The 15592-nt window shown below is 34.2% G+C and overlaps 1 protein-coding gene across 1 annotated transcript; it reads left to right on the top strand.

Moving 5' to 3' along the window:
• Positions 1–354: 354 nt before the first annotated feature.
• Positions 355–1079, top strand: LOC132620412 (uncharacterized). The gene is made up of 2 exons (XM_060335073.1): positions 355–492; positions 586–1079. Exons 1-2 carry the CDS (start codon positions 427–429, stop codon positions 859–861), a joined length of 342 nt encoding a protein of 113 aa, XP_060191056.1. The 5' UTR covers positions 355–426; the 3' UTR covers positions 862–1079.
• Positions 1080–15592: the final 14513 nt, after the last annotated feature.

The following is a 15592-nucleotide window of genomic DNA, read 5'->3' as shown; positions in this document are numbered from 1 at the left end:
AAAATATCATCTTCCTAGAGGTCCATTTTAGTGCCACGTGTCAAATGACGTGGCACACCAAGTCAAACAAAGAAGCTTATAGGGTCATGCCATGTGTCAAAATGATGCAACATGCGTAGTCAAATCAAAGGCCAATGAAGATGCGCCATGTGTACAAGTGACATGTTCCGACCAATCAAATATCGCCATATCAATTGAAATCTGATTGGTCGAAAGAAGCCTGTCCTTATCACAACTCCACCATTCAATAAAATCCCGCCCAGCTTCATTTTCCAAGCTACTCTCCTTCACCTCCTCCATTTTCACTCTTTTAACATACTTTAACCCCCCCCCCCCCCCCCCCCCCCAAAAAAAATCACGTCTCAAAGCTCTAAAACATCAAACTTTTCTATAGAACATGATGTTTGTGAATGTGGTCGTTATTGTATGCTAAAAACATCAAGGACCGAAGATAATTCGGGGCGTCGTTTTTGGCGTTGTAAAGTGCCCGAAGTAAGTGTTTTTATATTTTTTTAGGGTTTAAATTTTTTTCACATTATCTACATATTATATGTTTAAAACCTAATTTTCTTTTAATGTTTATAGGATTTGGGCGGTTGCAAACATTTTCGTTGGGAAGATAGTATTCGCTTGGATAAAACGGTGGCGGCGAAGATTAAAAAGCCTTCGATTGATAGAGACACCGCAACTTCACGTATCTCAAGAGATACAATGAAGTTTGACTTGCAATTTAAGCTTATCGATGCTAAAGAAAAGATTGACCTTTTGGAGGTCTTGCTAAAAGAATCCGAAGAAAAAATAAATTCAAGGCTAACCTTAGAGACACTCAACAAGAGAAAAATGATTAGAAAGAAAAACTGAAATTTTGGAAGATTATTTGTGCTATCTTGTTGATGTTTATTATTTCTATGTATTTTATTTATTAAGTTTAATATCTCTATGTATTTTGTTTTTCTATCTATTTTCTATTTATTTTGTTATTTTTATGTACTTTGTTTCTACTAGTTGCACGTTTTCATTTATTATGTAATCCTCACCCTTTATGTACTATTTTTTTTTTGAAATTGTGAATTGTTGAACTTTTTATGTATTATTAACTCTAAGAAGATTATTTAAATTAATAATAGACTATAACAATCAAATAAAATTAAAAACATACTAAAAATATTCAAATTGGTGACTTCATCATAAACTAAAAATACAAATTAATCGCACGAGTCCCAAACTTAAATTACCCAAAATCTAAGAGAGTGAACCAAAATAACCCCTAATCATCATCGGAATAGAAATCCTCAATATCGTCTTCAGAACAATATTTTGGGTTTCTTAAGACATATCTTTTTTCTGTAAATGTTAGTTCTCTACTTGTTAATGATGCTTGTTCTTCGGCCAACTTTAGTATGTAAAATCTACAACGTCTTGCTAGCATTCTGCTGTTTTCTTTTCTAATCCTTTGAACGGCAAGCTCGCAAGTTTCTGGACCTACTCGAGGCATTGTTATTGAGTACCTTATTGGGATTTGAGCGTTGAGATTTTTCAAGTCACGAACAAGACGTTCTGATTCGTCATGCCGATGTGCCCATTCTCGGCGTAACCCACAAAAATATTCTAGTCGATCTGAATATTTCACGCTGCAAAAATCATCATTACGCTCTATAAGAAGGTGGGGTTTCATATCATCTAGTTTGAAATCATTGTTATTAAGAAAACTTGATTCACTGGAATAGCTGCTATGATTTGAACTATAATTCGAATCATTTGGAAGGAATAAAGACCAATCTACATTTCTACTACTCGACATTGAAAATGTTGTAGTCTAATAACAAATGAAAGACTACCTATATAGATGGAAACCCCCAAGTACCGTCGGGGGTGGTCATTATGACCCTAACTACTTACTTTATTATATATATAAAAAAAAAAAATCTTCATCGGACATCTCACAATCTGAATCCTACTTAGATTTGAATCTTACATAATCATGTTGACCATATTCTACCCTTAGGCAACGTATTTTCATCCGATTGTTCTCTTCATGAAAATGGTTAAGAGCAAAATTCAACTCTTGTGGAGTGTCACGAGGCATTGACATAGCACCTTTTTTTGGGCGTTTAAGCCCTAATGACCTCAAGTTTTATTGAAGTGTTGCAGCCTCCATGACACACCAATCCCACTCCTTTCTCATTGTGGTATTGTATTGTCGATTGAATCTGTTGTTTGGGTTATTGGAGTATTTAAAATCATCATCTAGTTCCCATGTCCTACCCATTGCTTCAAATATGTCTTGTGGGGTAAAATATATAATAGAACCAATATCAGCAAATTGGGTATAGAATGACATGATAACTCGTTTTAATGTGAATGCTAGTTGTTCATCAATCATGTTATATACTACTCTTTATGACACTAACTTGTATTGCGCAGCATTTAAATACGCAATATATAAGTCATAGATGACACATTATTTGACCGCTTGATGTGACAACACAATGCTGCACCATTTATCCGCTTTTTATGACACTAACTTGTATTGCGCAACATTTAAATGCGCAATATATGAGACATAGATGACACACTATGCTTGTCCGCTTTCTATGACACACTATGCTTGATGTGACGACACAATGCTGGATTATTTGACCGCTTTTTATGACACTAACTTGTATTGTGAAACATTTAAATGCGCTATATATGAGCCATAGATGACAGTTGTTACGCCCTATTTTGAATGGGTCCAAGATAGTATGCAACTTCTCGGTTCTTCTAACTGGTTTAAAAAGGGTTAGAGTCGCCACCTTATTTTTAAGGAAAAAAATAGGAAACCTATATGGATTTGTGTGTCTACTCCATTTTTAGTCCACGAAACCAGTGAGATTCTAGATAAGGGTTTTATTTATCCCGAGGGGAAGGTATTAAGCATCCCTCAGAGCCCGTCTGAAGACAGTCCTTAAACTTAGTTTAACTGAACACTAGAGGGGGGTTGTCTATCTGTTTATCTTTATTATTACATGTTTTCAAAATGTTTTGACTTCGTGAAAAGCTACACTAGGTGATAATATACTAAGTATATACAGTGTATAAAAATGTATTTATATCAAGTATCAAGTATTTATAAATAATGTATATTGAAAAAGAATATATAAAAGAGTATAAAGAAACGTAACTCGTAAGTATAAAAGTGTATCTGTTAGTATAAAGAGTGTATATATGTTAGTGTAAAGAATGCATACAACTATGTAAAGAACGTATAAAAAAAATGTAAGAGTATGTAAAATAAATATATCAAGTATATAAAGAATGCATGTCTATGTTTATAAAAGACTATAAGTATATGAAACATACAAAGAATGTGTTTCAAATATAAAAGAGTGTATATCAATAAAAAAAAATGTATAAAAAATTGTATAACTGGATATATCAGTTCATAAAGAATGTAAAAAGACTTTAAGAATACTCGTTGGTGTAGAGATCTATATATTATTAAAAAGAGGATAGTTTGTAATAGGATTGTGACAAGTGGCGTCATAGGAGTATGACAAGTGGTAGTTTTAGGACCAAAATTAGTTAATAATTAGTTATTGTTTTTGAATTTAAAAATAATTAAATATCTATTTTCTAAAAGTAACATATACATCTATATATTGATTTAATTTAAATTAAGATAAAGAATTTAGGTTAGAACATAAATTATCTGGAATTGTTTTGAAAAATAAACACATTTTTTTATGAACTAGAATTACCTCCCTATTTTATCTTTACACTTACTTTTATTTTTATCTTTAAAAAAGAAAAAGAAAAGCAACAAAGATAAGAAAACAAAATGATAATAAGACCCAAAAAAGAAGAAGAATAAACTAAGTAAAAACTAATCTAACTGCACGTCACTTGCCCCATTTACCCAACTACCTCACAAACACACACATGCACGGTTAAAACTTCTAAAAATTTCAAAAAAATGAAAACACGTTTTTTGAATCTTTTTTATAGCAAACTTTATTTTCAGAAAAATATAAGCAATAAACTAAGAGCCCGTTTAGATTGGCTTATAAGTTGCTTATAAGCTGTTTTCAGTTTTTTTGAGTGTTTGGCTGACCAGCTTAAAGTCATTTTGTACTTAAAATAAGCTCAAAAAAATAATTGGGCCCATTTGACTTAGCTTATCTAAAGTAGCTTATAAGCTGAAAACAGCTTATAAGCCAAAAAAAAAAAAAAATTAGACTACCCCAACTTATTTTTTTTAGCAGCTTATAGGCATAAGCCCATCCAAACAGACTCTAACACGTTCCTTACCCAATTACCCCACTAACTCACAAACACATTTATACAGAGGGGTGGGGGTGGGGGTGGGGTGAGGGTTGGGAGGGGGGGGGGGGGGAATGTGCTCCTTATAAATTTGAATTTGATTTGAAAAATAACACATTTATTAAAGAATAAGAATTACTACACTATTTTATCTTTGCAATTTATTTTATTTCTATCTTTAAAAATAAAATAAAAAAGACACAAAAACAGATAAAAAGTCTATATACTATTATTAAATGGAGAGGAAAAAGCTCTCTCCTTAGTAAAAATTTACAGATTTCTAATCAACTATGGTATTTCTTTTCCATTTTATCTCATGTCCCATAGATTTCTTTGATGTTTGAGTATCTCTTTAGTCTAAATTTTTTATTACACTTTATCAATAGAAATCGCACATTTGACATAGTAATGTAATTATTGCAGAGAATTTTGTCGCCTTATTATTTCAACAATAATTTGGGGATGCATATTGAAAGGCCTCTACATTTAGTATGATTGATAAAATATGAAGATCAGTTTATACTTAACCAAGGTTTATAGGTGAGTGTTTCTTATTTCTTCATATTTGGTTGAGTTGTATTAATAGTTTGGTTTAGCTTTTTGTATTTTCATGTGCTATTGGAAATTCTCTGATATTGGAATGCCTATTATCCAAACAATTCAAATATAGTGTACTATTATATCACTATATTGTGGCCTACGAATGTAAAAGTCTTCCCTATTTTGGTGATTCTTTCAGCTGTTACTAAAAATTTCATCGACAAATTGTGCATGTCTCTTGCTGGATAATTTTTAGCAATTAACTGTTTGTTTATATATTTCCAATTCTATAATGAGTTTGTAGAATTATGTCCAACAGAGTATCAGGAATTGAAGTGAAGACACAAGTAGCTCAAATTTTCAAAATAATATATGTGGGATGTATGTATTCAATATGAATTGAAAAGAATGGAAGAGTATTAATTTGAGCAGAAGAGCATGAGTGTGGGAAAAATAGCAAAGAAGATAGCCTACATATGTAATGTTAGAGCTTCACAACGTATTAGAACTTCCCCTCAAAATCAAAGATTCTAAGCATAAAGTATATCTTAGAGCTCTAGATATATGGTAATGTATTATGTAAGACTGAACTAAGATGTTTTAGCTTAGCTAATTTTTTTTAAAAGATTCTATTGGTAATTATTAAAAAGTTGGTTGCCAAAAAAAACTGAATTTTGAAGATGAGTATATATAAAATTTTCTACTTATAGTCCACGAGACTACTGGTATTGACTATTATATTTTTTTTTTTGCATATACATAAAGCTACAATAAAGCAATCGATGGAACTTATGAAATCTGATTTTGAATGAAAAATTCAGGTGGTGATCCATACTATTGGTGAATTTTCATAATTTGTTCATTTGTAATTCTCTAATGGTTATTTGACTAATGTTGGCTGAGTAGTATTTCAATAAACAAAAATAATGTTAACTTTCGTTTTTCTTTACACTTCTTTAATCAACTAAGTATTATCTAATTTAGGGTGCAAACCAATTTTTTTTCAGTAATACATAGAACAGTCGTAGACTGTTTTGCAGATACGACAAGCATCGCGAGTTATATGCTTAGAATGTTAGAATACAAAATTGAACAGTCCTTTTAGACAAACATTGTTTCTCTATCGATCTTTAATGGGAAAAACGGAATTCGAGGAAGGGAGTTCTTAAGTGATCGAAAAATTCTCCGTTCTCTATGAATTTTCATGATAGGTTAATTATGTTTAGTTTTTGATCTTATATATTGTTTGGTGGTTATTTCATTTGCTTTTATTTTTTTAATATTGTCTTTTTAATTTTCTTATTTGGATTATTATGTATTAAAAAAAGTATTTATTTTGTGCTATTAAAAGGAAATTGGCGACCCATACGATTTCCTCACTAAATGCTAGATTAAAAAAAAGATGTAGCTGTGATTTACTTTTCAAATTTAAAATGAGACTTGGTTGTCCCAGCCTTCCAAAAACACAGTGAAGGTTCTCCTAACCTTAACGTACAAACTAAAATCTAAATTTATCATATAAAAATTAGAATCTCTAAAAGCATGACATAACTTCAACAAAAATAACAATTTCTAGAACCTTAATAATAAAACACTGTGAGATAATGGTGAAGTATAAAGTATGATCATATGCACTTCTTCTTTTTTGTCTATTATTTATAGATTAAACACTAAATGAAAAAATTAAATAAAATATCATAGTTCGGGAAATAATATAGAAGAGGGGGATAGAGATAATGCAACAGAGAGAACATTTATTTGCTTAACATATAATACAAAAACAAAAATATTGAAGATTCTAGATCTTCTAACAAAAATAATAGAAGGCTTATCTCTTCGTAATTTTTATGGATTTAAAATAACAATTTAGTAATGAATTTTACATTTTTTTAATTATAAGTAAACTAATAATAAAATAAATTAAGTAAAGCCCCTTAAAAATATTAATGATAGGTTTTAAAAATTCAAGAATTTTGAATAATAGATCACAAGTTTAAGAATAAAAAACTATTGTAGAAATAATAAAATATATAAGGTTATATTAAAGGGAAAGTAATGCCTAAGTTAGTAGCAAGTTAATAAGACAAATCATACTAGCAATGTAAAAATAATTTAATTTAATAACGAAAAATATGAGCAAACAAGCTAGCGATGACTATGTGATGGTATCCTGTAATTTTATGACTCCTTCAATCTATAGAAACTCATTCAAACATATTGATTAGTTAGTTTTTTAAGTGAATAAGCTTACTATGTGTTGTTGCAGCCCATCTAGCATCTATTCATGTGCAGCTACGTGCAATATTACTGTGTTCTCGTGGCTCTTTTACTGATAACAGTTTGCTGACATTAGATAGAAGTTATATTCCATTTGTGGGAAGAACACTCATTATCTATGGTAAACCTGATTGAAAATAATGACAGTATACATTTAATGTATTTATGAAAAAATTGAAGTAGTGAATGTGTCAGATTGCAATGCTATACAGGATATTTCCAAAGAGTGTACAGTTATAATGAATAATGTTGCTGTTATAGGTAGAATGTTGTTATAGAGAAGTAAAATATAAGGTTGATTTATGTATATAAGAGGTTAAAACGTTGAATCTTTAAATTATGAAGGTACGAAACACGTACAGATAGAGATAACGTGAGGATATTTCTACATTTGAATCATTTTAAAAATAAAATAGAATAATTAAATAATATTAAAGAGTATTACTTATAATTTTAGACAATTTGCAAAAAATAATATGAAAAGTAAATAAAAGATAATTCAGGCAAAAGGTTTTATTTATTTATGTGATATTAAAAGTAGTGTAGTAGACAAGAATATTAATTCAAGTGATAAGTTACATTATTTGCGCATTTTTACTCGAAGTTCTTAGTGTTTCTTAATAAATAGCTTTGAGCATGAGAGGTCTATGGCTGTAATGGTGTTGTTGTTCTTAATGTATTTTTTTCCTCATGCTTGACGCTCATCCAATAAAATGAAGACTTCTGATTGTGAATAAAATATGCTAACACTTCTCCTTTAATTTATATATTTGTATAAAATCGAGTTAGGCTTTTGAACATTTCATAACAATTGTTTAAACATTTATGTTACAATTTATTTGTTGTAGCAAATATTGCTTAAAAAGTGCTCTTTGGTTTTGTAAAATAGTTTGGGCATAATACATAATGCGACTTTTTTCTTTTGTTGTTCTCCGCGCATCGCGCGGGTACTTATACTAGTCTTATATAACAAAAGAATTCAAAAAAAGGTGAAGTTAATTTGACTGGTTTCAACTGTTTCGTAAAAAGAGTGTTTGTTTAATGAATACCCTATCAAAAGAATAAGAAACAAAAGAATTGTAAAAAATATTGGTAAAAAATAAGTATAAGGAATTGTGGATAAAAACTGAGTGAAAATGTGTAATGCCTTCAAAGAATAAAAGATTTGTAAATGGAAGACTTAATATTTACCTAGCGTCAAAATGTGGATTTAACTTAACTAAAATGTGTATTAGTGCATACGAAACAATATAAAATGTATGTTGCATTAAAAGTGTATAAAGAATATAAAATAAAGGATGACCTAGTATTTTCGCCTAAATGCCAAAAGTGTGAATTTAATTAGCAAAGTATTTATATCGAGTCAATCTAATCAATTTATAAAAGTGTAGACGGTCTAGGTCTTGCCTAAAGAGAATAACGAACTTTAAATTAAACATATAAGCGACAAGTAATTAAATATCCCCGCCCAACATTAAAGTGAAGTTTTCACTTCTCCGAGTTTATGTTTTGCACAATTTTAAATAACGTGCGAAAGTAAATACAAACAAGGATTCGATGAAGTCTTGGGGTTCCTTCCGAGTGTCGTCTTCGGGATGTGTCTCCGGGTACCTGTATAAACACTTAGTAAAAGTGTTAGTAAGAGAATAAATAACTATCGAATGAATTAAAGAAATAATGAATAAACTTAAAATATTGGAAATCGACGGAAATTTCTTCATCGGCCATTTGGGTGTAGTATTTTCGGAGATGAATTTAAATAAATGCGATAAAAAGGGTAAAAGTGTCAACGACAGTCCCATTAGCCGCCGGAGTAGTATTTTCCGTGCACACAACCAACGAAAACTAACATAAAATAATGTAAAATCAGTCCAACAAATAGCAACAGTGAAGTAGACCCGAATAGTAATAAAACATTGGAGCAACGAGAAGGCAACAACAAATAATGCCAAGCAACTAGCATGCTTAAAATATCAACAGAAACAAAGTTTACCAAGAAACATATGTACGTCAATCAAAACATCCCATACGAAGAGGAAATAGTGAACAACATACAACACTAAAAACACAACCATTTGAAATATTTTTTATCACCACAAGTAAATAAATTGAATACCAAAGTGTGGTTCTAAGTATTTGGATGGGTTCTGCAACAAAGCAACAACAAAAGTAAAAAAATGTGAAAGGAGAAGAGGGGAAGAGAGTGAGCAGCGAAGAACAAGAAAAGATAGAGGGGTGTCATTGAGGTGGTGGCTGCTTTGTGTTCGTCGGAGCTATCAATCTCTAGCCAAATCTGGTGTGACAAACATAGGGAGGCAGAGGAAGATCAATGGCAGTGGCAGCGTCGTGGCTTCGCGGTGGCCGCTGGTCACTCTGGTTCATCGGAGCGGTAAAGGAGATTAGAGAGAGTTGTGGTGTGGTGGCGTTTGGGGTTGTTGTTGGGGTGGCGTTTGGTTTGTGGTGTGAGGAAGAAGAAGTGGACAGGTGGTGGTGTCGTTTGGCTGGAGTTCGCGATGGTTCATGGTGGCGGTTTGCTTGCTGGCTGCTCCGGTGAAGGAGACGAGGACGAAAGGGAGAAGTGAGGTTGTGTGGTTGCTGGTTGTGGTACATTGTCTCTGTCTGTCCGGTGATCAAATCCGGCGGCGGCGAAATGGCGGAGAACAGAGGAAGATGGGCGGTGTAGGGGTGTGGTCGGCTGCTATGAAAAATATGGGAGGAGATGAATAAAATGTTTAGGGAAAATCTGAAAATTACTTGTGATGTCTGTGTAAATGAAGACAAAAGATGAAAAATAAAATTAAACCCCCCAACTTCTTTGTAAAATAAAGTGACCCATTTTATTGTTCAAAAAATATAAAACCATACCCCATAGTCCCCTCAATGCTCATATTAATCTTTGGGTTATTATCCAATGGGGATTTCACCTTTTTAACCAATGTATAAAAATCTATTAATCAATAGATGAAGAACCCAACCCATTACTTCAAATGTCACCTTTTTAAAAGTGACAAGACCTTGACTTGATCGAATTCTTGCTTTGCGTTTAAGAAGTAATTGCTCTGATTTTCTCTACACCGACGGACTGTACTAAAATATAGTTAACTAATACATGTATAAATAATAATGTAAGTACAAAATTTAAATATTAATGTATAAGATACAAAAATTTACTGCTATAAAATAAAGAAACAATTATTAATTGCACAAAATGGTAGTATTACGCTGTACATATAATGATTCTTAAAAATGACAATAAATTGATAAAATTCCTAAAATAAGGATAACTATCGATAAAGTGTCAAAAATGCAAAAATGTGTAAAAAATGTTATTTCGTGCCCTTTAACAAATCAGGGCCCCCAAAACGTTAATTTTAAGCACGGCGAGCCAAAATTAGGTGTCAACAGCTTGTCCCTCTTCGACCGGAGATGATGAAAGAGTGTTCGGACGAAGACGTTGTCGTGTAGCCTATTTTGGCTCGACAAAGAATTACTAAAGGGATATGTACGGAGAAAGAAGCCAAATGTTGATAAAGCTTTGACAATACTCTTCGTCCGTCGGTGGGGTTGTGATAAAAAGAAAAATGATAAAAAGGGAAGGATTGTTCAGGGCCGAAAAACATTCACGTACCCACGTCATCGCTTCCAAAATTGCCCCAGTGTCGAGCTAAGACACGCTGGGAGGGTGCAAGATTGTATACTTGCTGAGAAAAGAATGATTCTCGCCCCGATGTGACCGAACTCTGGTTAGAGTTTCCTACATATCTCGTTCATCACAAGAATCAGGTCAATGTAGTTCGAAAGGTTATAACCAATGGATGTTGTGGTAAATTTTGATCGTCCGATCAAAATTTTGCCCCAGTATTGTTAGAATAGTCCTAGCAAGTGTAGGACGAAGAACGGTCGTGCTCGAATTCGAGCTACCTACATATCCCTGAGGTCAGATTGCTTGTAGTTCGAGGAAATGATTTATTCCTATAGGGGTAACCGAACTCTGAGCCATGGATTGAAATGGACTACCAGAGTTGTGTGTCGGGATCCTGATGAAACTTCGGGTTATGTGTCGAAGCTTTGAATGGAGAGGGGTCCTGGATTGTGTGTGAGGACCTTGATGCATATTCCGGTTTGTGTACCGAAGCCTTGAAATGAAATGAAATCTCGTGTTTTGTGCCGAGATCCTGATGCATACTCTGCTTTGTGTGCCAGAGCTTTGAAATGGAATACCCGTATTTGAAGGTGGGCGCCTGTAAAAAAAATTAAAATACCCGTATTTGAAGGTGGGTGCCTGACTGAAAGTAAAATACTCGCATTAGAAGGTGGGTGCCTGACTAAAATTAAAATACTCGCATTAGAAGGTGGGTGCCTGACTAACTGAAATTAAAATACCCGCATTAGAAGGTGGGCGCCTGACTGAAATTAAAATACCCGCATTAGAAGGTGGGCGCCTGACTGAAATTGAAATACCCACATTAGAAGGTGGGCACTGTTTGAAATTAAAATACCCGCATTAGAACGTGGGCGCTTGACTGAAAAACTAAATACCCGTATTAGAAGGTGGGCGCCTATAAAAATGTACTTGAAATGAAATACCCGCATTAGAAGGTGGGTGCCTGACTGAAATTAAAATACCTGCATTAAAAGGTGGGCGCCTGTAAAATGTACTTGAATGAAATACCCGCATTAGAAGGTGGGCGCCTGTGAAATGTACTTAAAATGAAATACCCGCATTACAAGGTGGGCGTCTGTTTTTTTTTTTTTTTTTTTGATGTATTTTTCATTGTTTTTGTTTTAAAGAATATTGGAAATTGAAGAAGTGAAGAGAATCACGTCTTGACGTCAGTTGGTACCTTCAATTAGTTTTGTGCACAAGAATTCCATCAATTTCTTCCTAGCTGACCGAGATTGACTTCGGGATAATTTCTATAGGTTCAAGTGGTACCTCAGACATACTTAAGTATCAACAATATTTGTTCGTCTTGCTTCAATCAAAGGTTTTGAACTGTAACTATCCTCATGTTTCAAGTGCTCTCACCAGAAAGAAAGTCCCTTTTCATACATATTCAGTATTTTGGACTTTGGGATGTCTAGAGAAGTACACTCATACTCAGAAAGATGTTCAATGCATGCAATTGTGATACCATAAGCTTGGCCGTCATGTAAGTATCCACTAATGTGAGAACCCTTGGCATAGGATCACATAGGGCTTGTTATGGGTTTGTATTGTAGGCTTGGGAAAAGGGTAGGATATCATTTGGGTAAGGAGTGACTAATCCTTCACTGAGCGTTGCATAATGTCTGTGCTTAGTATTTGTGTGCTCTGAAGCTGATTTGCTTGGTTTAGTTGTCCCTTTCTTTTGTACTTGTGCGACTTCTTTTGCAAGTTGGAGCTTTTTTTTTTTGGGAGTTCGGGGTTGTATGACTGAGCCTCTATGGGGATTAAGAGAATGAACCCGGGTTGTATGCCCCAAGTCCTTATGTTAATTCCAGGTTGTATGTCGGAGTGTGAAAAATAAAAAGGAATAACGGGTTGTATGTCCGAGATCCCGAATGACTGATTTTTTTTGTGGGCTCCTTCTTGCGTTGGAGGTCGTTCTTCGTCTTTATTTTTCTGGGACTGTTGAATCTTTTTTTTTTTTGGAAGCTTCAGCTTGGATCTCTATCCACGGTTGCACGTTTCTTGTGCGCTCAGGGAGGTTGGGCCAATAGAGGGAAGTGCGTGTAAGCACCCAGAAATTGTATAGTCTTATGATGTGGTTGTCAAAGAAAAGACTTTAGGCTCAAAGGGGGAATGCTAAGGCTAATGTCATTTGGTAGGCTAGAAAGGCTCAAACAGGTCAAAGAAGGCCTACGATCCTTTCCTAGACCGAGTGTTACTCATAATTTTGCCTCAACAGACATTCAGGCCAAGTTCTAGATCACAATGCAATGCAATTGAATATTGTCTAAAGCTCACCACACAATGCATATGAAACAATGAGGTTTGTTTTGTTCTTGTCTTACAAGCATAGAAGAGAATTTTTCAAGTGTCACTTAAGGTGTGAATGAGAGGTACCAAAAGAATATATGGTTTACCACGAAGTCAGTCTTCTCCATCATATTGATTGTTATTTGTTTATTTCCTATGCACATTCCTAACTGTGTTGGTACCAACCAAGCCAAAGATATGAATCTATTTTTTTTTTTTTTGTATTTTTTGAATAAGGGGTACCGAACCCAAGAAGGGTTTCCTACGTATCTTATCTTTGATGGGAATCAGGTGCACGTAGTTCATTCAAATAGGATAGAAAGAAATACAATATTTTCGTGATTTTTCAAAATAAAGGATTTTCTTTTTCTTTTTTTATTGTTGTAGTTTTTGATTAAGGAATACCGAACCCAAAAGGACTGCTACATATCTCATCAAAGAAGAGAATCAGGTGTGCGTAGTTCTTGCAGATAAGATATAAGAAGAGGTGCTGATTGAACGGGAGTTTTGCAAGTACTCCGACAGATGTCAGAAGGGTGTGTTGATCGTAGGCACGGTGCTTTGAAAATTATCCAGGAAGGGACCAATCGTAGGCTCAAAGCTTTGTCAATACTATGGCCAGGCGGTCGAAAGGGGGACCGATCGTAGCCCAGCTTTGAAAATACCTTGACAGGCGGTCAGAAAAAATGAGCTGATCGCATCCAGAGCTTTGAAAATACTCTAACAGTGGCCGAGAAGAAGGATGTCAACCCTATATGGAGCCTTGACATTACTCCAGTACGTTGATAAAATGAGAAGTTTGGACGTTGGCAGAACTTTGAAACTACTCTGCATCCATTGGCATGGTTGGCTATGAGGAAATGTCAACGTCGACGGAGCTTTAAAAATAATCCGCGTCCACTGGCAAGGTGATAAGAGGGGATGCCAATCTTTACAGAGTTTCTAAAAATACTCTGCGCCCATCGGTAAGATTGCAATAATTAGGTACCAAACTGTTTGAAGAGCTTTGACATTACTCCTAGTCAGTTGGCACGATTATTGTATAGTTAATGGGGGAAGGATTTACTTGTGTTGAACCCTTGGGATTGAAAATAAAGGCCGACAAGACAAAGTTCTATGGCATGCTATGCTTGGGAGAAGAAGAAAAACTTATATTCCAGATTTTCGGACCAAAGCCAGGTGATGGTAGGGGTAAGGCTGGTATTGGCACTGTTGGGTTTTGGATTTCAATGGGTTGATTGACGTTCTTAGAAGCCTTTTGGAGAGCGTCTTTGAATTGCTCCAAAATAATTGTCCCAGGTTTTTATTCCGATGAATTATTTTGAAACAGTGGAGAGACCGAACCCTTATTGAGGGTTGCTTATGTATCTTGTCAGGATAAGAATCAGGTCGACGTAGTTCGGGCAAATATGGAGTTGTATGTGATTTGTATGATTTCTATGCATTGGTGGTTGTATGGAAAAGAAATGAGGCTACGAACAAGAATTCGGATTTGGAAAAGTGTGTTCCGGAGATGGAAAGAATGTACGAGGCCGTTTTTTATTTAAAAAAGAATGCTAAAGTCAAAACGGTGGTACAAAGACCGGAAATGGGTATGAAAAATAATGTGTCTGTGACGGTAGCCTAAAGACCAAAAAAATGGGTGTGAGGGTTTGGAAATGTTCCAAGCTCAACACATGTCAACCAAAATTGTCTGATAAAGCAGACGAGGCGGAAGAAGGTATGTCTAGTATATATATACAACTAAAGAATGTCTAATAAATACAGTATGTAAAACAAATAAAGAATATGTAATATGTAAAGAGCATGTAGCAAGTAAAGAATGTGTGACAAATAAAGAATGAAATTAATTCGGCTAGAGCAGTGATCAAAATTATACGTACAACGGCATTCTAAGAGTAGATTCACCTAAGCTGATAAAGAATATTCGGACAACTGCGAGATGGCAAGTAGTAAGACTAGCCCACCAATCTCTAAAACTAAGGAGTTTGAAGAAGGTTCGGAGGAGCGCAAAGCACAACTCGCGCGCACAATGTGTGTTGTGTACGGCCAAAGACTCAATTGAAAGTGCGATGACAGTATAAAGAAAACAGTAACATTTAGTGTCTTCAAACAAATAAGGAACACGAGTTTGACTTTGCTCACGTTCTTTCAAAAGATAATATTGTAGCAGTTCACGATATATATTACAAGTAATAATAATAAAAACAGATAAATAATCACATATCCCTCAACTGCTCACTTAAACTATGTTTGTTAAGGTAAAAAAACCTAGTTTTACACACAAAAGGTCCCCAGTGGAGTCGCCATTCTGTTACGCCCTATTTTGAACGGGTCCAAGATAGTTTGCCAGTTCTTCTAACTGGTTTAAAAAGGGTTAGAGTCGCCACCTTATTTTTAAGGAAAAAAATAGGAAACTTATATGTATTTGTGTGTCTAGTCCATTTTTAGTCCACGAAACATATGAGATTCTAGATAAGGGTTTTATTTACCCCGAGGGGAAGGTATTAA

This window comes from Lycium barbarum, chromosome 11 (genome assembly GCF_019175385.1).
Source record: "Lycium barbarum isolate Lr01 chromosome 11, ASM1917538v2, whole genome shotgun sequence".
NCBI classification, from domain to species: domain Eukaryota; kingdom Viridiplantae; phylum Streptophyta; class Magnoliopsida; order Solanales; family Solanaceae; genus Lycium; species Lycium barbarum.
Note: the sequence above shows the minus strand (reverse complement) of the source record. Positions and strands in the feature narration are given on the sequence as shown.

Excerpts from the sequence above, each read along its gene's own strand:
- LOC132620412 (XM_060335073.1), top strand. The coding sequence starts at position 427 with ATGCTAAAAACATCAAGGACCGAAGATAATTCGGGGCGTCGTTTTTGG. Across the intron at positions 493-585 it reads GGCGTTGTAAAGTGCCCGAA|GATTTGGGCGGTTGCAAACA; the intron begins GTAAGTGTTTTT and ends TAATGTTTATAG.